Raw genomic sequence first — 27,501 nt, forward strand, 5'->3', positions numbered from 1 at the left:
TCTTAATTATTTCAGCATGTATTTATTTTATGTTTCCCTACTGGTATGGCATATGGGACCCTGAAGTAAGTGAATAAATATTGAAAATATTAAATAACCATTGCAATAAATAAATCTCGAAAAGAACTCAGGAATTACATTTTGAAATATTAAAATACATACTAAAATATTTAAATACTTCACAGGCACAGTTAGTCATTTACTCTAGTGTGTATTTATTGCTTCAATTTTGGCAGTCTCGGTCGTCCATTGTCGTACACTGACTGTTCACCTGTATCTTTTTCCATTTGTCTGAGTTTTTACTGCGAAGGGCTTCTTAAACCTTTATTTTGAAAGTGTCCCGAGAGGAAGTTAGCAATCGTGATCACAAGCTAAATCCCGAGCGAGCCTCAGCAGCTTGTTTACATCCATTCTGTCGTCCTTTTCTTTCTTTCTTTCTTTCTTTTCTTTTTTTTTTTTTTTTATCCTGGCCTGCAAGGATTTTTTTTTTTCTTTCCATCACTTTTAAAATCAAACAATTGTCATCCCATTTGTCAACGTATAAACTGTAATCTTGTTTTGACAGAACACCGGTCGGGTTGTTTGTTGTGACGCGAGCTCAGTGTTTCATCTTGGGGAACCGAAGGTATTCATTTATCAGATGATTTGTTTGAATTAATATCATCTGCGGCTTCATAACTTTCGTATTCTCGTATTGAAAGTGAAACACGAGCTTCCTCTTATGTTAGTGTTCCGAGTTGCCGTTTTGAGCCAATCGGTGCACAGATTTGATTTTGATACTGTGGCGACAACATGTCTCTCCTCAGATGGCACCGCTCACAAAGGTCTGTCTCCTCTTCTCCATCTTTGTGGGGTTTTCCATGCTGACGTCCCTGGATGGGCGACCCCCAAGCTCAGCTATGCTCACATCTGAATTCAACACCACTGCAAGGAAAGGTACCACAAACGCCTTTTTCCTTTTTTTTTAAAGCCACGTATTGAGTCAAGGTGCCTTTGAGACTTCCCCATTTCATCCCCTTAGAAAGTAGAAATTTCCCATTGAACTTCATATTCATTGTCTCAAGAGGTCGTGCTGTTAGAAATGTACATTTGAAGCAAAATATAACACTTCTAATATAATTGCAAGCAGTCAATGTACATGCAAACAGGAAAATATGTGAGCTTGCTCACAGGGTGGACATTTTTGGCAAATGTTATTAGCATTTAATACACACGCTGGACCTTCACTGAGAAACATGATTAGCAAGCTGGGTACTTTATAACAAGTACATTTCCTATCTCCGAAAGGTTTTTAAATACATTGACATTTCACTATGACAGAGTTGACTTGTTAAGCTTGACAACAACCAACTACGCACATTATGAAAGAGAAGTGTCGTCTTACTGTGCCACAGTGGAGTTTTTAAGCTTCCGCTGTGGGATTATAATTGAGGTTTATTGAGAATCAGACGTGATCAGTCGAACAGAACAAAGTTTTCTAGAAGGGAAAGAGAAACAACAAAAAAAAGATAAAACACAAATTGTAAACAGGATGAGAGAAGTAAATTATTACATTATCTCCAACAATGAAACATTAAATATGAGTTTCCTAAAGCGTCACTTACCTCATAAACAAAGGGTGGAGGGCAGTTTCAGTGACACATGCAAAATGTTCAATTTGATAATGACAATAGAATACACATGATCATAATGACTTGTTCTATCAAACAACAATAATAACTTATCATTTCACCACTTAGTTCCACACACTGTAGTTAGCAGAGTAGCGTGTGGGAGGCCACATAAGCAGAAAAATCCAGTAACAAATAAAATAAAAAATGGTGTAAAATGTAGGAAACACATTTTAAGTGATTTTATTATTCTGCTACATTTTCATGATGACTAAAGAGGACATTAATGGCATTTAATAAATGTGTTATGATTGAAACCAAAAACATTTATAACTTCCTGGTCATAGTATTACGTACACACAATAAATGGATCGCATTAACTAGTTTTGCAATCAGACGTCAAGGAAAATAGTTTGTTTAACAAACTGTATTTATTGATTTAAAAAAAAAAAAAAAAGGTATTTTCGCAAGAAGTAGACGCACATGATTTGCTATAGCGGACCACATAAAATGATGCAGGTGGCCGGATGTTGGCCCCGGGCCTTGAGTTTGACACCGGTGCATTAAGGGAATCACCTTCGGTGGTCTAAACGTACGTACAATTGTTGTGTGTATTAATGTGCGATGTCAAGACGTGGCGGCGGAGGTTGCAGCCTACGCAGATGTGGCCAAACGGATCATCGACCTGGCCGTGTTTGGAGCTGCGCGGAACCGTTCCTACAGACGCCTCGCCGACTTCACGGACACCATCGGGAACCGCGTCAGTGGCTCGCTCGACCTGGACATGGCTATCAAATACATGTACAAAGCTATGATGCAGGACGGTTTGGACGTACATCTAGGTGAGTCATCCTGTGTTTTTTTTTTTGTATAGGAAAGTATGACAGAAGAATTAAAACGGTTTTTGCGTGTCTGTCTTTGGGTCTTTGTCACCAGAACCAGTAAAAATCCCACACTGGGTACGAGGAAAGGAGAGTGCAGTGATGACATTGCCGAGGACCAAGAATCTGGCTATTCTGGGACTGGGGAGCAGTGTAGGGACGCCACCTGAAGGTCAGCCATACTGAATCAAATTAACATTTTCATGACTTCATTATCAAAGTGATTTTAATTTCTAGATTTCCTCTATTAGTGGCCTCTGCTCTAATTAATCGCTGTATTAGTGATAAAGTAAAACACCCCACCAGCCTTCGAAAGCCGAGTGCATATAGCGTATAGTATATAGCTGCTTCTCCACAGAAACCCTGCAAAATAGCCTGGATCCATCCTTTTTTTTGTTTATGTTTTTGTTTTTTGAATTGTAGCGCTCATCCCTATTATGATATGGTATGGTATGCTTACATTGTCAGTCCTCGATACATGTACATTTCAATAAATTACAATATGGTAGAAAAGTTCATCTATTGAAACACTTTTCAGAGGGCAAACTTCGGCCTTATTGCTCCATTAAAGAAAAACATTTTAATTGTTTCTTGATTGATTTCATTTTTTTACGTAATATTGTACTTTCTAGAGATGGTGGATTTGGGGTTTTCATTTGCTGTAAGCTATAATCATCAAAACTATACATACAGTATATATTAAAGAAATCATGCAATATTTCACTCTGTGTGTAGTTCATCCCTATAACACGAGTTCCACTTTTCGAATTGAGCTAGCTAGCTAAATTAAGCTTTTGACACTAACTTATTGAGATGTACCTGTATGTGTAGAACATACAGAGGGCTGACATTTCTTTCTCAAGGCTCACAGTCTCAAACAAAAAACATCTTTCAAAAAAAAAAAGAAACAAAACTTTCCTCTTTATTTATACATTTTTTGAAGCTGTTTAAGGTGGAAGATGAGATTAGAAGTCTCCCATCACCAGCGGATCATAGATGATCCGTACCAATGATTTACCCCAACAGACGCTTGGTACTCTTTGCATTTGAAACAAAGGCCACCATTGCCACTGTATGATATAATGGCATCCTAATTTTGAGGTATCCCATTTAGCTTAAAACGTACAGATCTTACCAACAGTGAAGGAGGCCGTCAAGCTGAAGGAGTCCTATTGGACCTTTTTGGCCGGTGGGACTCCTGAGGCAGCTGATGGGTACCGGCTGGCCAAGCGGAATGCAGCTTTGGTGGTCGCTGAAGCAGAAACTCGGGCATGGGAGGAGTTCGGTGAGGCCATGGAGAAGGACTTTCGGACGGCTTCGAGGAAATTCTGGTCCACCATCCGGGGTCTCAGGAGGGGAAGCAGTGCACCACCTTCAACACTGTGTATAGTGAGGATGAGGCGCTGCTGACCTCGACTCGGGACGTTGTGAGCTGGTGGGGAGTATACTTCGAAGACCTCCTCAACTCCACCAGCATGCCTTCCCATGAGGAAGCAGAGTGTGGATTCTCTGAGGCGGGCTCTCCTATCTCTGGGGTTGAGGTCACCGAGGTGTTTAAAAAGCTCCTCGGTGACAAGGCCCCGGGGGTGGATGACATTCGCCCGGAGTTCCTAAAGGCTCTGGATGATGTGGGGCTGTCCTGGTTGACACGCCTCTGCAACATCGCATGGATATCAGGGGACAGTGCCTCTGGATTGGAAGACTGAGGTGGTGGTCCCCCTTTTTAAGAAGGGAGACCGGAGGGTGTGTTCCAACTACGGGGGGGATCACACTCCTCAGCCTCCCTGGCAAGGTCTATTCAGGGGTGCTGGAGAAGAGGGTCCGTCGAGAAGTCGAATCTCAGATTCAAGAGGAGCAGTGGGGTTTTTGTCCTGGCCGTGGAACAGTGGACCAGCTCTATACCCTCGGCAGGATCCTTTGATGGTGCATGGAAGTTCGCCCAACCAGTCTACATGTGTTTTGTGGACTTGGAGAAGGTGTTCGACCGTGTCCCTCGGGGGGGGTCCTGTGGGGGGTGCTTTTGGGAGTATGGGGTACAGCCAGGGCTGTTCGGTCCCTGTTCGACCGGAGTCAGAGTTTGATCCGCATATCTGGCAGTAAGTCGGACTAATTTCCGGTGACGCTTGGACTCCGCCAAGGCTGCTCTTTGTCACCGATTCTGTTCATAACTTTTATGGACAGAATTTCAAGGCGCAGCCGAGGCGTAGAGGGGGTCCGGTTTGGTGACCTCAGTATTGCATATCTGCTTTTTGCAGATGATGTGGTTCTGTTGGCTTCATCAGGCCGTGATCTCCAACTCTCACTGGAGCAGTTTGCAACCGAGTGTGAAGCGGCTCGAATGAGAATCAGCACAACAATCTGAGACCACGGTCCTTTGTCCGAAAAGGGTGGAGTGCCCTCTCCGGGTCGGGGATGAGATCCTGCCCCAATTGGAGGAATTCAAATATCTTGGGGTCTTGTTCACGAGTGACGGAATGGAACGGGAGATCGTCAGGCGGATCGGTGCAGCGTTTGCAGTGATGCGGACTTTGTATCGGTCCGTTGTGGTGAAGAAGGAGCTACGCCGTAAAGGCAAAACTCTCGATTTACCGGTCGATCTACCTTCCTACCCTCACCTATGGTCACGAGCTATGGGTCGTGACTGAAAGAACAAGATCCCGGATACAAGCGGCCGAAATGAGTTTCCTCCGCAGGGTGTCCGGGCTCTCCCTTAGAGATAGGGTGAGAAGCTCGGATCTCAGAGTAGAGCCGCTGCTCCTCCACATCGAGAGGACCCAGATCAGGTGGCTGAGGCATCTGATTCGGATGCCTCCCGGACGCCTCCACTGTGAGGAGGCGTCCCACCGGGAGGAGACCCCGGCGACGACCCAGGACACGCTGGAGAGACTACGTCTTTCGGCTGGCCCGGGAACGCCTCGGGATCCCCCCGGAAGAGCTGGATGGAGTGGCTGGGGAGAGGGAAGTCTGGGCGTCCCTGCTAACGTTACTGCTCCCGCGACCTGACCTCGGATAAGCGGTAGAAAATGGATGCATGGATGGATGGACGTACAGATCTTTGGTATAAAACAAACTTTTGTACTTTTGTAATGTTTCCCCTCGTCTGAAGGCATTGAGGCGGAGGTATTGGTTGTCGGGTCTTTTGAGGAACTAAAGAGCCGAGCCAGCGAGGCCACAGGGAGGATTGTGGTCTTCAACCAGCCATTTGTCAGCTATGGTGAGACGGTGGCTTACCGTGAATACGGCGCCTCTGAGGCGTCAAAATTCGGAGCCGTGGCCACACTCATTCGATCCGTTACTCCTTTCTCAATAAATAGGTACCCATCTACCCGTAGACCTGGACGTCTCCGTTATCAAGCAATTGTTTAATCTCGGTCTCTCTCCATCTTTAGTCCTCACACAGGTTGGCAAGACTACCAAGATGGCGTCAAGCACATCCCTACGGCGTGCATCACCATTGAGGATGCTGAACTGATGTGGCGAATAGCGCAGCGGGGAGAGCGGATCACTGTCAGACTCACAATGGCCGCCAAGACGCTCCCGTATGCCGACTCTTTTAACACGGTGGCTGAGATAAAAGGCTGGCAGCACCCCGAGCAGGTAGCGCCTGCCTACCAAGTTCATTTAAATGTGTGCACAGGCCGTCTCGCTTTTGAAATGTTAAATCAACTTCTTTGGCACATTCAAAGGAGGGCGAATGTATGATGTCACTTGAATAATTCATTCCATCTGTTTGGTGGCCACCTGTGGAATGATTAAGATCTTCCATCTGATTGTGTACTGTAGTGTTTATCCTCACAGCTCACAAGATCCAAAGTTAGATGTTCATACATGAAATATGTTTCTTTGGAATCACAGCACAGTAAGAACGAACCCGCAACACGTGTTACTCATGACCCACCTTGAGGAAGTGTTTGTCTTTTTCTACCGAGAAAAGATTTTGACTGGATTTACTGAAGTGGTGGAATGTGGGACTGTTGAAATCATGGTGGTGTGTGCTTTTTTATTATTTTTTTATTTTATGACACAGACATTACTCAAATTCTGACTGCACGAAATGATACAGAAAGCTGCCTTTGCTGTGTTCGTCATAGTTCCCCGCAGCTTCTTCTCCTTTCTAAAGAACAGGAAGTCTGCTGAAAATGTCAATCTCTCTAGTCTATTGTATTAAAATAACTAATCAGCTGACTGCAGAAAATAGGTTTCAGTTTCCATGTGAATGAATATACGAACAATTACATTCTTAACACATTCACTGCCATTGACGGCTTTAGAAGTCAAATATCCATGTTAACTGGGAAGGCTGGCAGTGAATTAGTTAATTAAAAAAATAAATAAAAAAGTTCATTCTTTTCGGTAAAATGATTTGGTCAGCAATCACATGTGGCTTTGCTCCATCAAAATTGTATCATATATCGCACATACCACGACTTGAGCCGACATGCACTGTAAAGTGTCATGTGCAGATCCTTTGAGATGACGCATGCCTGCGCACCGAGAAAAACGGGTACAAAGTTCTAAACAAATCTCCAAAATAACCATACTGTACGGACACTATTATCTTCGTAAAGGCAGACCTTTTGAAACACATTTTGTACTTTTTTGATGTAATGAGATTACGCAGATATTCTTAATTGTCTGGTGGGTGTGTATTGCATATTGAATCATGGGTTACCATGAAAAATATTCCATCCGGATTGAATGCCAGTTGAAGGCACAATGGGTGATTCATTAGTGAAATGGTTGTGTATAAGCGTTTAATCATTTACAGTAGAGATAGTGAAGCCTGGGCCTGTTCAGTTTTACAGTTAAAAAAAAAAAAACACTGCACCTCATATATGGATATGATGGAGTCCAAAGTGTGACATGTGGGATTAGTATAGAAAAGGGAAATGAAACGCACGACATAATTGAATCATTTCTCGCTCGTGGATTTTCCTTTTTGCGGTCGCAGCAAACGATGTGTGTGTATTTTGAGGACTCCGTTTGTGTTCTCGTGACTCAGAGCATGAGGCTCGTCAATCAGTCAGTCAATAATCTGACAGGAATGAATTGCTTTGACTGTTGTCCATCTGCCCATTTAGCATTTGCACCTTGTAGGACAACTTCACATCTTCTGTTGTCATTTCAGTCGCAGCCAAGTAGTTCACCCAATTTTGCCTCCGTTCCATTAAGACTTGATTAATCACTAAACAATCCCTTCACAAAGAATTGATTAATCGATCAATAATACCACATTTAACACCCTTAGTCGACTCCTGCTTTTGCAACTACAGTCAGCATTATGACCAATTGTGCAATTTAATGTTATCTGGTACATGAGCTGCATGAGATATTCTGCCTTTCAAAAGGTAATAATAATTTAACAGCTATCATGATGAATTCCACTTATATTGTGCACTCAAAGACACTTTGAAATTGCATGCATTATTCATTCACACCTAGTGGTGGTAAGCCACAGCTGCCCTGGGACAGTCTGACAGTGGCTGCCATTCTGTGTCTACGGCATTTTACCACCAAATAGCCAACCACATTTATCTGTAGGCAATGCAGGTTAAGTGTCTGTTAAGTGGGAAACAACCACTACATGCGCTCGGTAGGTGATATGAACCAGCCACCCTCTGGTTTCAGGGCGTACTCTTACTCCCTGCACCACGCCGCCAACAATTTGACTGATTTAGAGATGAATAATACATTTCCTGTGCGGCCGACGGTGAGCATTAATTTCGATGGGAAACACTAAAAAAAGAATAAACGATGCATTGGTTTCACCTCGGGTTTTAACATTTGGTTTGTTTTTTGGTTATGAAACAAGGTGCTCGTCCCTGTTTTTGTTGGTTTTTCTCTCAAAGTGATGCAATGTTTCAGGGTCATGGTCCGCACTTTGGTTTGTCCTCACATTATCCGGCTGATAGGAATTCAACGTGACGTACAAATTGTGACAAATTGTGTTTTGTCTTTGTCTTTTGCGCCTCCCCCCCCAGCGGGATGTATGGATTTAATCTCTTTCACGTATATCCGCTAGGTTGTCCTACTGAGCGGTCATCTGGACAGTTGGGATGTGGGCCAGGGTGCCATGGATGATGGGGGCGGAGCCATGGTTTCCTGGGAAGCCCTGTCACTCATAAAACAGCTAGGTGAGCCAAGGCAAACAATTACAAACTCAAGTACTGTAAACAAAGCTGAGTAAATAATTCGCTTATCATTTTGTTCTCTCGTTGTGAATGAGTAGTTTAGTACAGTACTTCCAAAGCATCTTACAATTTGTAAAGAAACTTACGGTGCTATATAAAAATTGATTAGACCACCTGTCATAGAAAAAACAAGACCTAGTGTAGTAATTTCCCCCCCCAAAAATTTTTAACTTTAATTTCGGTGAGCTCTCAGTGTTATACGATTTGGAACAGCAATGATGAATTTGATGATTTAGAATTCACCTTTTTCTACTCAAATTTTGGCTTACTGACTGAACAGAACAACATGTAACCACTAAAACTCATTTGCAATGCACGTGAATGGCTTTCATTTCAACGCATAAAACAGTAAACTCATGGATAACAAAAATATTTGAAAATTATACATTTTTTTGCTGTCACTTATGGGAGTTAAGCAGTTTTATCCATGTCTACTTAATAGCTTAATATAATAATTAATAATAGCTTACTATTTTAGCATCAATGTGAAATCAGTGCACAAACTAATAAGAATACCTTTATTATAAAGTGATACACATTTATGTTTATGTTTCTATGAATGTGCACTCTTATCCATTTCCAGGTTTACGTCCTAGGAGGACCATGCGCACAGTGCTGTGGACGGGCGAAGAGCAGGGTGGAGTTGGAGCGCAGCAGTACTACGATCTTCACAAGGTCCCACGCATTGCTGCTGCTCTGAATAGAAGGGAAAAAAAACAAAAAATGACACTGCACAATGAAAGAGAGGACGACTATAGAAGTCAGTCATGTATCTGTTGACCGCCTACGATTGATCCACAGTGCTGCTGTCCGTGTCTGGTTAAGTCTTCTCATATCAGGCCTTGTGCTGGCTTCATGTTGGCTACAGCATTCAATACGTGATTGACACGGCCTAGATTAGTGATTAGCTCTTGGTGTATCTTCGAGCGGTGTTTCCCAACCCGTATTAAGCCAAACCACATATTCATCAAAACACCAAACAAATAAACACCAAACATAAAAAGTGGATATATGGGTTAATTATATACCTTCTCCCATCTAGTGGAAAGGAATTCCATTGTTCTGCCAATGTTCCTGGCATAGATTTATGAACAAAGAAACATTCTTTGTAGCAATTCAAATCAATCATTTTCAGACCAATTAAGTGAAATTGAATAATTTCTCGCAGCACACCTGATGATCTCTCACGGCACACTGGTTGGGGAAGCACTGTCTTCGACTATCAACGATATACAACATATGGGGGTCATTTTCCGAACTGTTTTGTATTCTGTGAAGTTCGGAGACCAGATTTGAAATGTACCTGTGCTCTGTTTAAGTCTTTCAACTTCCTCTTCCATCCAGGTGAATGTGTCCAACTTTGATATGGTCATGGAGTCTGACATGGGGACATTCAGCCCGGTGGCCCTGCAGTTTACTGGCAGCGTTGCAGCACAACAGGTAAGAGATTTCCACTGCAATCACATAAATATTGTTGAATATACTTTATATTCTGATTCTGTATGTACGCCCTAGAAACTACTGAGTACTGAAAATCAGGAAAGCTTGAAAAACAAGATCCTCTGTTGATTTATATTTGTCAGTTGTATTTAGTGGTACCGTGAAGAAATGTGTGTGTGTGTGTACCAACAGGTGATGGGGGAGGTGGTCAAACTGTTAGTTCCTCTCAATACGACCAAACTGGAGACACATGGTGAGGGTACAGACATCTCGCCTTGGATGCAGGCCGGAGTACCGGGTAAGTTTAGTCGGCAGCGGGTTGTTACTCACCACAAGGTGAAATGTGAATTATTGTTTGTAATTTCAGTGGTGTGACTGAATAGATTATTACGTGCAAACATGCTGCTAAAGAGAGATTCACTGCCTCTGCCTCTTACCAGAGGAAAGTTGGGAAAGATGTCTGCTTTAAAATTGATCTCAGAGAGAAAAAAAAAAAAAAAAAATCCTGAGTGTTATGTATCTTGGTTCTGAGGTGGGAAAATCAAACTTGGAGTCAAAAAATGGTTCTGTCAAAACTCTTCTGGTCAACAAATCTTAAATGATCCGTGAACATTCAGGGATTATTTCTTCATTATTATTTCTCGAAAAATTAAACATTTACTGTAAATGATCATCAGGAGCGTTGATTCCATACTTTTTGCCAGGTGTAAAATTCACCATATCAAGAAATGTGAATATTACATACGAAACAATCTAATTTTCTGATTTTTTTAATAAATCTGTATAATTTACAAGTTTCCCTTTTTGAATAGAAATACTGGAATAAATGATTTGTATTTGTATTTTTTTACAATATTCTAATTCATTGAGACATGTCTGTATTGATTGTATTATTATTTTCTGAGTTGCTCAGAGTGGAACTTAGTGGTCCAGTCCTGCAACTAGTTTATATAGATGATCGAAAGCACAGGTGAGGAAGCAACCGCCTAGATTATATTCATTTGAAAGATGGGAACGCAAACACACATCCTCCTGAAAGATGAATGAAATCAAATCACAGAATCAATTAGGTAATGGAGTAGATAGATAGATATATGTTTTTATATTTAACCACAAAAAGAACTGACTTCTTAAAAAAAAAAAAAAAAAAAAAAAAAAACTTCTGCATGTGTTGCTATTATCCAGGTGCCAGCCTCCATGTGGCCGACAGTCGCTATTTTTGGTACCACCACACAGAAGCTGATACCATGACAGTTCAGGACCCCGGAGACATGGACCTCTGCTCGGCATTGTGGGCCGTGGTGGCCTACGTGGTAGCAGACCTCGAGGACATGCTGCCCAGGTAGTGCTTTGGAGGAGGGGACACGGATTCTCAGAAACCGGCGTCAGAAGTGTTTACATTGGGGATATTGCAGCAGAGAGTATCGTGTAAAGCCTTAACGAAAATTAACATTGCACATAACTTGGGAGCAAAATGTGACAGGAATGAGGGAAAACTGCTTTTAAGACAAATTATTACTCCATGTTTTTTTTTATACTTGTAAGTTTTAAAAACATTTTGGTTCGTTTACAAAGTTATCCCCAATTTGATGTGTTCTGTCAGATTTTGTTTTAATTTCATGAATAAACTGCCATTGCTCTCAATGGCCATTCATCAGCAATGGCGTTGCTCCCATTTTGGTGTTTTGACAGAAGCAGCGGTAAGTGAAATGAGCCATGACGCGATCAAAATGATAGAAGACGAAGAATGTAACGGCAGCAAAAAAGATTTGCACAGAATTCATAATTAGTTTGATTTCTTGATTGACACAGAAGGCTGTATAAAACACAATTTCCCAATCCAGTGATAAGTCACCATTCCCACCAGTGATGTCAACCAGTGTCGACGTAGAGCCTTTTAGAAACTGCGAGGGTGTGCACTGGATGTTGTCGGAACATGTAACAGGCCTTAAGTCACTTTTTTTTGTCAGCGACTGCTGAACTCACGGGCTGATTCACACGCACGCACACGATTCTGTGAGTTGAGAAACAGACTGTGGACGTTGCAGCACGATGAGTCACACGTCTGCGCTGACACGAGCTGCAGGAAGCCACATGAACGCACAAGCAGCAGACGTCATTTCACAGACTTGGCTTAAGCGTAATTCGGTTATTTTACTCTCTTTGGTCTCTTTTTAAGCCTTGGTTAGTTTATCTTAACTTTTTTGACCCATAGTGTTGCCAGTTTATTTGCGATAGATAATTACTGTATATTTAACTTTACAGGTTTAATATTAAAGTAATACAGTTACAAACACACTGAGAACGTGCTATCCCGTATAAAGTTTAGTTTTACTGTGAACGAGGGGATCACTGAGCTTTTGAAATTGAGCTACTTGTGTATTAATGCGAAGGGCTACCAGTTTGATATACACTTCTGCTCAAATTATTTTGAATGTTCATGTCCTCACTATGAACAATGTCCTCACTAAATTTCACACGTCCTTTATATTTCACACATGTCGGACATTGATCATGTTCATGATTTCTCACAATAATTATCAACAAAGATTTAACAAGGTAGGAAACAGATGAATATCAATATGTCTCACTTTATTATATTAGAAACCTGCGACCCTAGTGAGGATAACCGGTTCAGAAAATGGATGGATGGATCTCTGTTTACATTTGAAAATAATCACTTCTAAGTGATTAAGTGATCTAAGTAAGTTAGTGGCCCTTGCTGTACACCATCAACACTGAGATGATTTTGCTTTGCATGGCTCCACCTTGTGGACAACGTTACGCATAGCAGCCACTTCATAATAACACAAATGTGTTATTGTGAGGCGGCACGGTGGGCGACTGGTTAGAGCGTCAGCCTCACAGTTCTGAGGACCCGGGTTCCATCCCCGGCCCCGCCTGTGTGGAGTTTGCATGTTCTCCCCGTGCCTGCGTGGGTTTTCTCCGGGCACTCCGGTTTCCTCCCACATCCCAAAAACATGCATTAATTGGAGACCCTAAAATTGCCCGTAGGCGTGACTGTGAGTGCGAATGGTTGTTTGTTTGTATGTGCCCTGCGATTGGCTGGCAACCGGTTCAGGGTTGCCCGATGACAGCTGGGATAGGCTCCACCTCGCCCGCGACCCGAGTGAGGAGAAGCGGCTCAGAAAATGGCTGGATGGATGTTATTGTGAACAATTTATACAATTCCAACTGAAGTAGTTTGCAGGATAAATGCCAAGTTTCGGTATCAAACAGTACAAACATGTCGTAAGGTTTGTTTGCCAAAGAAGTGATGGGAGGTACGAGATGTTTAAGTCACAATAGGCCGTCTTGAGTTGAACACCTTGATGCCATTCTGCATTGAAGATCGAGCGTATTTGGTCAATAGTGCTCCTGTGGTCTGTTTCTCACTGCACAGGTCCCTGGAGAGCAGGTAGGATGACAACATTACTAATATGATGCAGTCAAAAAAAGAAAATAGTAATAAATACTCACTGATGACAAGGAAAAAGGAAGAAAGATACTTTTTGCCCTATAAATTCCGAGCTTATTTCGCCTTCTTTTATTGAAGGCTAATACCTCGTTGCTAAAATCATGCAGGTTGACTTATTTTCAGTTTCCATGAAATTGTTTTCATTTATTCCCAAAAGTCTATTCTCTTCATTTCCTAGCGTTTCTCTTGGCTGCACTGCTTCCGCTACAAGTATGTGGACATTAAATTGTTTTGTCCAATCAGATTTCAGCCTCAGTGTGCTGCCATGGCACGCTTCAGAATCTGTGGTGCTGGCTTATGCAACTGAAACTGTATTAGCCCCATTTCAAATTTCACAAAAACATCAGCGTTTTTTTTTTTTTTTGTCCTCTGATTGACCGGTCAGAGAAAGACAAGTTCGACGTGTCTGTGGCGATCTACGGTGGACCTCCGCTATTCACGGGGCATTGGGACCGTGCCGGACCGCGAATAGCGATAATTGACCCCCATTATAATTGCATTGAAAAAAGTTTTTTCCCCCTCTTTTTGACCCCCCCCAAATTCTTGACAAAAACAGGGATATACTGCCAATAAGTGTTTAAGGGGTTTGTTCCTCCCAAAAAAAACACACACAAATTTAAAATAAAAAAAAAAAAGGGAGGGGGGGGGGGAATTGAATGTTATATTACGATCTTGTAATAGTTTGATTGTTTAAATAATTGCGACATGATAGTGGTGGTATTAATGGGTGGATTAAGCCAGGTAAGTCCTCACTGAAGGCCCAGGTACCAAATGCATGGTCCGCCAATCAGTTCTGGTTGTCTCTTATTCGACAGTAATAAATATAGTTTACTGAATATTGTGCATGTGACCAAAAAAAAAGTACTTTTTCTTATCAAGAACAGATGACACCTACGCTATGTACGGCGTAATATCCTCTTCTGTCCATTTCTCTCGCAGAGTGAAGAGATGGTTGAAGCGCTCCATTGTGTCCTCTGGAAGATCTTCTACCCGCAGAAGGCAGATTGTCTCTGGGCGGGAGGTGCGGTCTACCAGAGCAAAGCTCTAAAGGTAGTACAACATTCTCATGATGTTCTCTGCATCTCTGATGTACAATGAAAATGTGGTGATCAGATCCAAACCTTGAGCTGGTCCAGGCTGGTGCTCATGCCGTCTGGTACACTCTGCTGCCAAACCTCCTGAAACTCCCCCAGGTTGAACTTGATGGCATTCTTCAGCAACATAAGCGCGGTGGCCCGACAAACTTTAGCCTCCTCCAGCGCGTAAAACACGTCGTCTGTGTGGAGGCAAGCGGACATGTAAAACACGATTTCCCAATTCCTACAGATTTTGAAAATGTTACTCACTATTTTCAATGTAGCGTGTCCCGTAGCAGTTTAAACAGTGCTCAATCATCTCTCTGTGAACGACTTTATGTTACTGCAACTCTTTCCATCTGTTCATGTGCTGCAGCGACGGTTGACGCTAACCTGGGCTCGAGCGGGCCTAGCTCCTCCAGACTGGTTTGAAGTGGAACCTTGCTGCAAGACCACGACTCGGAGTCCACCAGCTGAGTCACATGACCGAGCAACTTCATCTCATAGTCAGAGTCGAGCACACGCCAGCGGCCTGGTGAAACACACACACACACACACGCTGAATGTCTTTACTGTCACTGACACACACTGGCCCTGACATTAATAACAGTGTTGATTGACACGGACAGCGAGGCGTGTGTGTCATCGTGGCTCTCACCATTTATCTGACAGGCATGGATGGCCCTCAAGTGGTTCTTGAGCTCCTCTTCACTAGCTTGAATAGTCTCCAGCAGATCATCCATGGTGTACTACAGCAGATTGATACACATACTGTAAGTCGTGTATGTATGTTGTTTATATCCGGTGCCTAAGACTACATGAAAGCTACTTCTTGAGTAGCTTTCAAGTTAAAAAGCTACTTAGATAGTAGAAAACAAACTGCCCAGAAAAATAATACCAAATCACAACAATTTGACATCAATTACGGAGTACCACAAGGATCAGTTCTTGGACCCAAACCGTTTATATTGTTCATTAATGACCTGCTAAATGCAACAAAGCTACTTGGGACTATTTTATTAGCTGATGGATCATGACTTAGCGACAATAGAAAAATGTGGGCCCCAGGGTGACAGCAGTTGAGAACCAGCGCCTTACATGATATACAGTCCATCATAGAAATAGAATCCTAGTGTGTACGGTGTGTTGTAATCAATGTGTATTAATCATGATAAAATAGCAGCAGGTTCAAGGAGGAAAAACACGATACCGTCTTTTCTGTGCTCTCCTGCTGCCCTCCTAAGGCAGGTCCTTCATATGGGTTCTCCCTTAAAACTCTCAGCAGCTTCTTTATTTTAGGACGCTGTCTCCTCACTTCCCAGTAGCTGTTGCAAAAGCCCCAGATCTGCGAAGAGGAAGGAACTGACTTGAGTTGAACTCCGATGATGATTTTCCATTATCTTGTTTCCTTTTATTGCATTTTCTTTTTTGTTTTATTATGTATGACATTCGTGTGGACCAGCTAGCTGGCCCTCTGAGGTGAATTCGAAATTTGATTGCTAAAAGAAACAATCCGATTGCTACATCGATGAGCACTCCTGATTCCGAAGGACCTGGCCAGCTTAGATATACATGGCAGCACATCACCAAAGAATTCCATTATCCACGTACGCATCCAAGAAGCAGTCAGCCCAAGACAAATGTTACAAAATAAAGAGATTAGACTGTTTCCAATAATAATAAAAAATACAATTTCACGGTGAAACAAATCGTAGAATTTAGGTTGCAAGTCATCAGAAAACGCCTTGACGCCTCAGCACTTCTGGAACTGCAATGGTATTTGGCAGGCTGCGGTCGTGCACCTGAGCGTGAGCGAGATGTGTGCTCTCCTGGCTGCTGCTTAGCTGTTCGGGTGTTTTGCATCCCGGCAGAAAGAGCAGCAGGTTGGACGTGTCCGCCATCTTCAAATCGTACGTTTTGTCGCCGCTACACAGCACGGCGTGCTCGTCTTTATCCCCTCTGATCACCAGGCTGCCCAAAACCACATCATTCTCAGGGCTACAGACGCTTTCAAACATATTGTTTACAATACAAATTTCAAATCTTGTTCCGACCTGTTACCCGCTTCTAGGTGTTTGCACAGCGTGTCGTCCAGCTCCATCAGACAGTAATCCGCAGATGAGACGTTCTCCCCCAGAGACAAACACTGGATGGTTTTCTGAAGGTCTTCCACTTTCAGCTTGGCGATCTCAAGCGTCGCCTGAACCTCCTCCAAAGTCCTCATCCTCAACAGACCTCTTGTTGAATAAGTCCACCATAAAATATCACCAGGCGTCCACTTTGTCGGTGTTTTCAAGAGGAAGAAAATGAACTGCTGCGTTGACTTGTCATAGAATTTACGCGCCCTCAGTTCGCCATTCGCAGGAAGGAAGCTGAACTTTGGTGTCGTGGCAAAATAAACCCGAGTAGAAACTTCCATCGGGCACAAGCGTGACCGCGTTTCTAAAATATTTCTCAACGCTCGAGCGGGTTTTCATTGCATTTGTACACGCCAATCAACCTAAATATAATACATTCAAACGAACAAAACGTTACGTTTATACGGAACGTAGCGCGCACATTATATACGGAACCTTTATTTTTAACATTACGTTTCAGACGAGTACATATCTTCAACGCATCGTCGCTCACGTTGGGGGTCAAGCCAAAACGGTGCGAGGATCAAAATGTCAAGTTTCTCTAGATCTGCCCAGGTAATGTTTATTATTATTATTATTATTATTATTATTATTTATTATGTTTCGTGCTGTTAGGTGATATCGACAGCCCACGCTGTCAGTTTTCATACTAGCCATGTAAAAACTCCCATGCAAAAGGAAGTAGAATAGATATACCAGAATTGTGCTTTATTCATGTGTAAGAGATTAAGCATTAGTCATGTTTCTTTTATAAATAGTTAACAATAAACTGCGGGTAAAAGGTTAAACCAGCACACTACCCGATCAGTCAGGATTAAATCAGTTCATCTCAATATCATAAACTCATTCGTCTCTTTGTAATCCTAATTTCTGGACAAATTGCACTCGTGTCAAATCGTTCAATAACAAAGACGTTATGACCTAAATTCGATTGATTGGCAATGGTTCGATGCGCTTAGTCGATTATTATTACGTTGACACACTCTAGGTCGGTAGCTTTCCACAATATCGGTGTGATAATGTAACAGTTCTGTATTATGTATTAAGTATTAATAGTTAATCACTGGAGATTTGTTTTGTGTCACTTGTGGTTTCATTTAGAAGATTAATGTGTCCCTTGAATGAAATGTATTCCATGCATCACTTCTTCCAACACAACTGCAGAAGAGCCATAAAGCACTGTGAGATTCTGTGGCCTTCAATTTAAGATACTGAGCAGAATCAAGTCTTTGAAAGGTGACATGAACGGCAAGTGTGGGTCATGTTCCATGTAAGGAACTTGTCATTTATCTCGCCGTCTTTTTAGCAATGGGCCACCTTTGCTCGCTCGTGGTTCCTGATCGACGCCAGATTGCAGCCTCCTGGGAAAATAGCCACCATGTGCGCTGTCAGGCTCCAAGGGAAGCACAAACCTATTTACCATGCACTCAGTGAGTGATTACACAACGCACACAATCCTGGGATTCATTAACAAATTCTAATGGCAATGCATTTCATTAACGTTAAATTTCCAGCATATGTTTTGGAATAGAGTGTAAAATTAAAAACATGAAAAAAAGTTGATCGTCATTTATTTTCCCCGTGTCTGCTCTCGTCTTCTGTTTTTTGTTTTGTTTTGTTTTTGGTCATTTGTTGAACAAAGGCCTTAACAATTCAACTTTTTTATAGTCATATTTATTTAGAGTGTCTCCTTTTCCATATATTAGCACGCGCATAAAAGTAAACCTAAACTTGAAAAGTTGTTGTTTGGGATCCTTGCGTGGCTGCACGGTGGAAATGGGGCTGGTCCGCCTTACAGTCAAGGATTCCGGGTTTGCATCTTGGCTCAGATCTTTGTGTGTGATGAATTTGCATGTTTTTGTTCTCTTGGTACCTCAGCCCACATTCCAAAAACATGCATGTTAGGTTAATTGAAGACTCTAAATTACCAATCGTTGTGAATTTTGTCTGTCTTTGTGTCTGTCATCCTATCGTGTGCTCTGTGTGCAGGCGACTGCGGTGATCATGTCGTGGTAATAAACAGCAAACACATTGCCTTCTCTGGAAACAAATGGGAGCAGAAAGTCTACTCGTCACACACAGGGTGAGTGGAAACCAAGCGTCCACAAAGTTGTGATTCACAACCACTGAGCTCATCAAGGTGTGACATTGAAATGATCCTATTTCCATTCATTCTTTTGAAAATGTTCTACTACAAATAATGTCTTTGTTAATGTAAAATCTATACTTTTTGTGACATTTTTCTTTGTTGGTGTGCACATGAGATGTTTCTGATAATAACATTTGGGAAACTGTAAAAGACGAGACGATGTTGGAAAGTTTCCTGTTGTGTCCAACAATTACAAGCACGGACCGAACATGTTTCTCAGTCCTTACTCAATGTTTTCTCGGTCTTTTCCAAAGCTATCCTGGGGGCTTCACACAAGTCACCGCTGCACAGCTCCATCAGAAAGACCCCAAAGCTGTAAGCACCGGCAAGCCCTGACGACACACACATCTTCCATCTTTTCACTGTGCACACTCAAAGCTTATTTTGCGTTTTGAGGTCCTATACATGTACATTTGCGTTTAGTATACTCTACTAATGATTTTTAAGGCGGCATGGTGGACGATTGGTTAGAGCATCAGCCTCACAGTCCTGCGGTTGGGGGTTTGAATCCGGGCTCCGGAATATGGAATAGGCTTCTGTTCACCTGCGACTATGTTGAGCATAAGCGGTATAGAAAATGGATGGCGCAGTACAGAAGCATTCAAGCTTTGAAACTAATGAAATAAGTATATTTGAAATAATGATTAACATAAATATATATTTCAAATTGTTTTCCACATTAACAATGCTGTTTTTAATTTTGCTGAACATCAGTGTTCGAAGTCAGGATCTTTTGCAAGGATTTGCTGAACTACTTTTCTGTTTTTTTCTTTTTCTTCTGTTTTGTTCTTCTTTGAGTTTACAGAGATTACATTTCTTTTTCTTCGACTTGCTCAATTGTGTGTTCCGCTCGTTTGAAACGTGTCTCTCCCCACCAGATCGTGAAGTTAGCGGTGTACGGCATGCTGCCTAAGAACCTGCACAGGCGTACCATGATGCAGCGCTTGCACATCTTTCCCGAAGACGTACGTACGCATCAGCACTTAAACGCACTTTACTGTCTGCTTTCAAATGCTAAATCACTTTTTCCACAATTGATCAAAATGGAATAACATAAGACACGTGTTTTCATATGATAATGAGAGCACTTTTTATAATGTTACAGTAATCCTTCACTGTATCGCGGTTCATTTACTGGATTTCTTTCGAAATGTCAGTGTCAGTATTCGTCAGAAACGTATTTGGTCTTGTAGTGTCGACTATCTGCAGTAGGTGGCGCCATATGACTTCGTTAACTTCACGATGTGCTTCCATGTTCAGTCTGCAGCTTCGATGTCTGTAAGGACGGACATTATCAGTCAGGTATCTGATTGGGTGAAATAGAATTTTCCCGCCAACCCCATTATGATGATTTGGCAACGCTAAAGCATCATCATCATGTTTTGTTAACTGAATGCACAGTGGGTCACATGATGATAAAAACGACGCCCCGCTCTGAGTAATGTGCGTCTTTCACGACTAGTAAGGAGCTTCCATAGCGGGAGCTGTTTTCAATTCCCTCGAGTGGCGCGTGAAGTTTCTTTTTGATGCCACGGTGTCTTCGTCTTTGGCTTTGTTGGCGCCCTTAATGAATATTTATCTCCACCCACCTTGAGTCATTAAGAAGGCTGTGAGAGACCTTGGAGAGCAATATCTTAAGGTCATGCAAAGGTTTAAAAAGCAGCGATAGCTCCGTGTGTAAAGACCTGACTGCGGGGCGCACGTTAAATGAGAAGGAGTCCTTATCGGCGTGTAACTCTGGAAATTAAGGCTGCTTAGTGGAAAGCTGGCGATTTGCTCTCTGAGCACTACCAACGTGCTCTTGAGCTAGACACGACCTCCAATGAGGGCTGGAACGCCCCCAAAGATTGACCTTTTACAGTGAACCCCTGTTCTATCTGGGTTTATCGTTTGTGCCTTGGCTATATCACCAATTTTGATAGGATAAATTTTTTTTTTTATGGCTTTTATTTAGTGCACAGGCTAGTTGAAAGTTAGAATTGCGAGCTTTCGGTGTAGTACCATGTTGTGCTGCAACTAGGCATGGGTTAGTCAGGTAGGTATGATAACCTTGAGCAAAAATATCACAGATGCACGGTATTGTAATTACAGCTGTAAGTTGTATTATTTTGAAATGTTTGGGCCAATAACTGTTTTCAACTAATAGAATATATGGTACATGAGTAAACATAAGAAGAAAATAAACAATTGTAGCAAATCCATAGTATTTATTTTACCAAATGTAGACACACCAACTCTCCCGTCTATGACCTTTTACATTAGTAGACACACTAACTCGCCCGTCTATGACCTTTACATTAGCATAATGCTACCTGACTTGTTAAAGAAAATTATATGCTTTGGTCGAACATTTTTGTGTTTAAATATGCCATGTTTGTTACTCTTTTGTTTTATGTGTCAGTTTTATTGTTTATTGTTTTACGTGTCAGTTTTATTATCTGTTTGTAAAAGTTGGAGTGACAGACAGCTTGAAGCAAGCACACTTGGCCTCTTATTTGGAGAACTGTGCGAGCGAGGGAGTTTTTTTTTTCCGTTTTGTCTTTCTTCCCCCATTTCTTGACAGTGAGAAAGGGCGCTAAGGGAAAATTAAAAAAATTGTGACACTTGACAGTTTAAATGTTTAAAGCTGTGTGGTAGGGTAGAATTCAAATTAAAAAAACAATTAAAAATTAAAAAAAGTAAAATTTAAAAATTTTATATAGTCTTTCTATAGTACAGATTTGACCTATCATGGGTTCGTCTGAAACATATCCTCCGCAATAACCGGTGGTTCACTGTCTTTCCACATATCTTCATTTCTCACCATTCTCCTGGCTGCGTCTCACTTGGTGTGTCTGTCCGTCATCAGGAACTGCCCGAAGACGTCCGAGCCAACCTGACGGAGGAGCTGCCTCAGCCCAGGGAAATTCCCAGGAAGCTCAGCGAGTACACGCAGGAGGAGATCGACGCCTTCCCCAGGCTCTGGACGCCGTACGTACAATCACGCACGCTCGCACACAACACAGTGTGTGTCACTGCACAAGTACATGTATGAGATGAACGCAGGGACAGACTAATACACCGGCCCTAAACTGGTGTGATGTTTTTGTATGTTGTACACGGTCAAGGACGACATGGGGGCGATGTCGAGTTGATGGCCGTTTTACTCGATGATTTCAAACTCTTGGCTGCTGTTGAGGGAAAGCTCCAGATGCTTGAAAGTACTGCAGCTGCTCGTGTAATAAAGACGAAGCGCTAACTCAGGCTCTCCAGAGAGTCTGTATATGGCTAAGTAAAAAAACCTAAAGGGATAAATATCTCACAAAGGTCCAACAATTTGGTGTTCAACCAAAACTTCCAGTAAATAATATGCCTCAAAAATCAAACAACATTTGGGGTGTCACACCATCCTCATGTGTGACGTCACAATTTCAACTCGGTAAGCCTATAAAGGTTTACCTCCGCAAGTGTTTGTCATTTGTTTGTGATACCTTCACAAATGTAATAGTTACGAGACAGAGTAAAAGAGCGATCGATGACAACCATAGAATCATAATTGGAAACGACTGCGACATGATTGTAGCTGCTCAGTACGATATGATCAATGCAATCAGAATCAGAATCAGAATCATCTTTATTTGCCAAGTATGTCCAAAACACACAAGGAATTTGTCTCCGGTAGTTGGAGCCGCTCTAGTACAACAGACAGTCAATTTACAGAACACTTTGGAGATATAAAGAGATTGACAAAAAACAATTGTGCGAAAAGATGCAGAGTCCTCTAGCACTTAGAGCAGTTGGAATGACTAATATTGCAATAGTCCGGTGCAATGACCATTGTGCAAAGGGCGCCGAGACTTCAAGGAGTGTATGCGGTTTAAAGTGACGAGTAGTGCGATCATCTGGGACAATGTCGGTTGCGCAAATGTTACAGATACTCCTCAATCAGTGTGCAAATGGAGCAGATGCTACTCTGGCACGAGTGGCCAGTATATGCAAATAGTGCAGCATGGCGAGACAACTACAGTGAGTGCACGAGTAATACGTAATTGGCCCCACAGAAATGTGAGAAACGAACTCGGTCAAAAAAAACAAAAAAAAAGAATTGCCAGCTTGTTGTAATGGAATTATAGGTTAGGTGTTTAAGAAGTTGATCGCAAGAGGGAAGAAGCTGTTGGAATGTCTACTACAATCAATTAACATCCGAATCTGAATTAAATATCACAAGGATTTAATTATAGCAGTACGTATAAAACGCCACTAGGTGCCAGCAACACCCCGCAACCACATTACTGTTCCCTCACCATTATGCGTCTGTTTGGCATTACAAAGGGTGAGTAGCTTGATTTATTTTAGCTTTATTATACAGAGGTTAACTTCTCTTTGTACTTGAATGAAAGCTAATCATCCATCCATCCATCCATCCATTTATTTTCTGAGCCGCTTCTCCTCACTAGGGTCGCGGGAGTGCTGGAGCCGGGAGGCGGGGTACACCCTTGAACCGGTCGCCAGCCAATCGCAGGGCACATGGAAACAACCAACCATTCGCACTCACATTCACACCTATAGACTATTTAGCTAATAATCTTACTTTAAAATGTATACGTTTTTTTATTCTTTACATTATGGAAAAAGTTCCAAGTTTCAATCCCACTGGGCGACTGCGTTCAGTTCCGTTTGTGTTGTCGCATTGATTTGAGCGAACGTCGCTTGTGATTTTGCAGGTCTTCTTCAGACAGCTGCTGTGACAAACTTTGAATAAACTGAGGCTGAAAATGTCACACCTACTTCTTGTCGGCGGGAAGCCGTAATCGTATTCATGGCTTGTCGGAGTATTTCTGCAGGGTGATGACAGTGATGCCTGCGTTTTCTGTCATGATAGGAATAATTGAAATGTCGGCGTGTGGCCTCACGCGTAGTAAACCTCCTCTTCCCATCGGGTCATTGGACCTGCTCCTGGTTCATTAACTTTTTTTCCATCTCAACTCATCATCTAAGCACACTGCTGCTCCTTCGTAAGAGTTGTCGTCTTTTATGAACAAAGTAGCCCGGACTCAATCACTCGCCAGTCTCCAGTCTGATGGAAGCAAACAATGACAATGCCTGCATTTCAATGGAGACCAGTTTATGCTGTTTTTTTTCCCCTCCGTAATTTATAACAGTTCCCAGGTGTATTAATAAAAAGTCTCGGACTTGATTCCATCAAAATATACAAAAGCCAAAGAATTACCATGCACTTAACATCCAATTGTCATTCTGGTTGCAATCACTCCATTTCGGTGGGGACGGGGATCTGTGGCATGCAAATACTGAGTACGGTTTTCGTCACCATGACGACCAAGGCTACTCAAGGCATGCGATCCAGCGAGCTGCTAATCACTGCTGCCAACTTAGCGACTTTGTTGCTATATTTAGTGACTTTTCCGATCCCACTAGCGATTATGGGTCCGATTTTCTCAGGTTTGCGCTGTGCAAAATTGACTCAAACACGCAAACAGATTTACTAACCGGGCACACCCAGGATTGCGTCTGCCAAGTTGCCGTGCAGTTAATTTTGCACATCTGGGAAGAGTACAGTGGAACCTCGATTTAACAGACTAATGGGGGTGGGTATTGTCCATTAATATGAGTTTCGTGGCATATAAAGCACACAGTACAGTACAAAATGATTGTAAATAAATGTAAAAAAGCTCGAAAATGTTTAAGTTTCAAAGTTAATCAAGCATAGACAAATGTTGGTTAAACATGACTGCGGTCACCGTTGCAAAATGAGAGAGGACGTGGGAGACAGATCATTTCCGTTCGTGTAAAAATTTTTGTTTACACGAACGTTTACATGTTTTTGTTCGGCAATGCAATTTTGGAGGTTCTGAATGATCTTAGGGCTGACTTGGAGCCAGTCACAAGAAGGAGTCATGCCATATCACTTGTGACAAAACTGCATTTCCTTGCGTCTGTATGGGTCATATCAGTTGTTGCTGGCATCTCCCGTAGCAGTAAAATGCTTTATTTAATTTGACTGATCATCAAGCAGACACACAAGAGCATTTTGAAATCACGTTTGTTGTAATAAATGAATGTCTGTTGTGTTACTTCGCATTCATTTTTAACTTATTGAGCTTCTGGAAAAAGTTAGTTTGAGTCTTCTGTGGAAAAACTTTTGACAGTCCCGTAAATAATTCTTTTAACACCTTAGACTTTCAGGTCAACACCTCCTACTTTTGCATGCTGAGCCAGAGAGATTAGTGCTTTATGTGCAAGCCCCGTCTGTGTTTGGCCTCTGTGTTGGGCGTCGGCCATCGCTGTCCATGTGCGCGGTGATAAATGAGAGCGACCTGGTATTGTTTACTGGTCCAATCTTCAGCCAATCAGCGTCACCGCGGTGCGATCGCCAAGGTCAAGTTAATCCCGCTTTGTTCACGAGAGGGGCCTTCGCCTTGTTAATATTCACTCTGTCTTTTCAACTCATTTTACCTTGTGTGCGCGGTTGGGGTCAGCGAGGGCGATTGTAATCATTGCCCTTTATTAAGCACATAGTTAATATTCTCTCAGGACTTAGGAGCAAACACACACACACACAATCAAACAAATGCTCAGACAGAAAATATACAACATGAACATAAAGCTATAGTTGATAGAGCGGCCATTAAGCCAAAACACCGCCATAATATGATAATATCTGACTTGGGCCAGAAATGAAAGATGAACAACACATTAAAAAAATACGATGTTGTGTTTGGTGTCCTTTTGAAAATGCAAAAACAAAACCGATCAAATCTGTGTCATCCATCATCTTGCTCGTATCTGTGGCCTCCGTAGTGCGCGCCTGCTCGACTGCTAACGTGCTTCGTCTGTCTTCTCTCCACTCCGCAGACCTCAAGACTTCAAGGTGGAGTGAAACGACGAAAGGGGGTTGCCATGTATTTTCACATCAACACCACAGCGACGTGCCAGTGTTTGCAGCTTTACATCTGATTCTCCTCCTGTGTTTAACAGCTGCGTTTCTCATTGGCATTTGTTGACGAGGTTGCAGACATTCTTGATCTCACAAAAAAAAAACGACAACTCGAGATGAGTGAAAACTACTAATGTGGTAACTATTTGTAATTTTGTTATGTCAATTTCAGTTGGGAGACATTTTGCATTTATTTTAAAATAGCCGAATGAAAAAAAATGACTGCCCGTTTTTTTTTTTTTTTTTAAACACAGTATGAACATTGTCTGTGTAACATTCATGAACAAAAGAAGTAACAGTTGTCTCATTACAGATTTATTAGTTATAAAAGCAAACAACATAAATACGTTCATGCGATGAGACACATTTCGTGTTCTGTTAAAAAACGACAACAGAAAAAGACCGGGGTCGGCTCACTGCTCGTTTTTTTTCTCTTTTTTTTTTTTTTTTGTGCTTGTGGATCCTGTCAGGGAGTCCAGGCCAGACTCAACATTGGAACAATAAAATAAGTAAACAGCAACAGTATGTTGCCACAGCAACCTCGACCACACTTGAAGTCTTGTGTTGACACATTATTTACTGCAGTAAAGGTGTGTTCTATCATTGTGTCGTCGTTCGATGCGCATTCGAGGCGAATCAACGAATACATGACGTACTGAAAAAGATTTTGTTCTGGTTTTTGTTTACTAAACCGTGGACTTGTTTAGTGACTCTTTGGAGACAGTTGGATTTATGAATATCAACTGATTTTGTGCAGATTTGTAAGTTGAATTTGTGTCTGAGTGATTATGTCAGCTTTTGAGGGCATGTTGGCAACATGATTACGGCTCTGGAAAGCCGCTCTCAAGACGTTCAATTCGAGATATGACTCGATGTGGTTTGTTGCAACTTTCCGACCCAAAAATTTGACCTGATTTCTAATGACGTTCCTTAACGCTTTAACCTTGAATGTTGTTCTTTGCCTTGCTGTTTTGACCTCTAAAGGGTTCTAAAAGCGCAACATAGTGGAACAGTGTCTTCGCCTTTATGTCTCTATGTCACATAAATTGAAGTTAGGACAACACAAACACCGAGTAGTGATAACAGAATTTAAAGCAACAAGCATGTTATTCCACAGTGTTCAGGTAACATCGAGTGGGGTTATTTTCATTCACGAACAGCTGAAGAGAAGTAGACAACAGTGTGCAGAGAAATCACTTTTGGGTTAAGGCGATGTTCACACTTGTCGCGTCGTACAGGAGGTGCTCGGTTCTCGACCGTACCGACATACGGCGTTTCGAGGTTACGAACTGCGCACAATCAACAAGTTAGTGCAGCGGCGTAAGAATATGTCACCACGCGGCACAGGAAGAAGGCATGCTCAGTTACAGCTGCACTGTAGGAACCATTTTTCATTTGACTGTTTTATATTAAGGGCCTACAATTGTTGTTGTTTTTTTTTAATACCAATATTTCCTGTAATTCTGACTTTACTACTTAACTTTACGGTTAGTGAAGTGATTTGCAACCACTGTGCCGTGAGAGATCAGGTGTGCCGCAGGACATGTATTCATTTCCCTTCATTAGTCTGAAAATGATTCTTTATTTACTACAAATGGTGTTTT

General features: G+C 42.1%; 3 protein-coding genes across 4 annotated transcripts; 2 read left to right on the forward strand and 1 right to left on the reverse strand.

Annotated features, from left to right (window-relative positions):
- The first annotated feature begins 384 nt into the window (after positions 1-384).
- LOC133401775 (carboxypeptidase Q-like) lies at positions 385-11,839 on the forward strand. Its single transcript, XM_061675154.1, has 11 exons — positions 385-625; positions 807-936; positions 2,243-2,452; positions 2,547-2,663; positions 5,598-5,805; positions 5,881-6,088; positions 8,514-8,625; positions 9,266-9,357; positions 10,027-10,122; positions 10,315-10,420; positions 11,308-11,839. The coding sequence occupies exons 2-11, from the start codon at positions 807-809 to the stop codon at positions 11,466-11,468; spliced, it is 1,440 nt and encodes a 479-aa protein (XP_061531138.1). The 5' UTR covers positions 385-625; the 3' UTR covers positions 11,469-11,839.
- A 773-nt stretch (positions 11,840-12,612) lies between these two features.
- On the reverse strand, positions 12,613-17,053 carry dscc1 (DNA replication and sister chromatid cohesion 1). The gene is made up of 9 exons (XM_061675155.1): positions 16,731-17,053; positions 16,479-16,647; positions 15,887-16,021; positions 15,335-15,425; positions 15,070-15,208; positions 14,947-14,999; positions 14,722-14,876; positions 14,496-14,644; positions 12,613-13,529 (listed from the first exon to the last, which is right to left on the reverse strand). Exons 1-9 carry the CDS (start codon positions 16,898-16,900, stop codon positions 13,418-13,420), a joined length of 1,173 nt encoding a protein of 390 aa, XP_061531139.1. The 5' UTR covers positions 16,901-17,053; the 3' UTR covers positions 12,613-13,417.
- On the forward strand, positions 15,357-26,788 carry mrpl13 (mitochondrial ribosomal protein L13). Of its 2 annotated transcripts, XM_061675157.1 has the most exons (9): positions 15,357-15,449; positions 17,275-17,369; positions 18,121-18,244; positions 18,804-18,897; positions 19,218-19,278; positions 19,842-19,928; positions 21,812-21,933; positions 25,816-25,831; positions 25,939-26,788. In XM_061675157.1, exons 2-9 carry the CDS (start codon positions 17,343-17,345, stop codon positions 26,029-26,031), a joined length of 624 nt encoding a protein of 207 aa, XP_061531141.1. In that variant the 5' UTR covers positions 15,357-15,449; positions 17,275-17,342; the 3' UTR covers positions 26,032-26,788. The 2 variants fall into 2 exon arrangements, with proteins under 2 accessions (XP_061531141.1, XP_061531142.1); XM_061675158.1 differs by lacking the exons at positions 15,357-15,449; positions 17,275-17,369 and adding an exon at positions 17,383-18,050.
- Positions 26,789-27,501: the final 713 nt, after the last annotated feature.

Source organism: Phycodurus eques, chromosome 4, assembly GCF_024500275.1.
Source record: "Phycodurus eques isolate BA_2022a chromosome 4, UOR_Pequ_1.1, whole genome shotgun sequence".
Taxonomy (NCBI): Eukaryota; Metazoa; Chordata; class Actinopteri; order Syngnathiformes; family Syngnathidae; genus Phycodurus; species Phycodurus eques.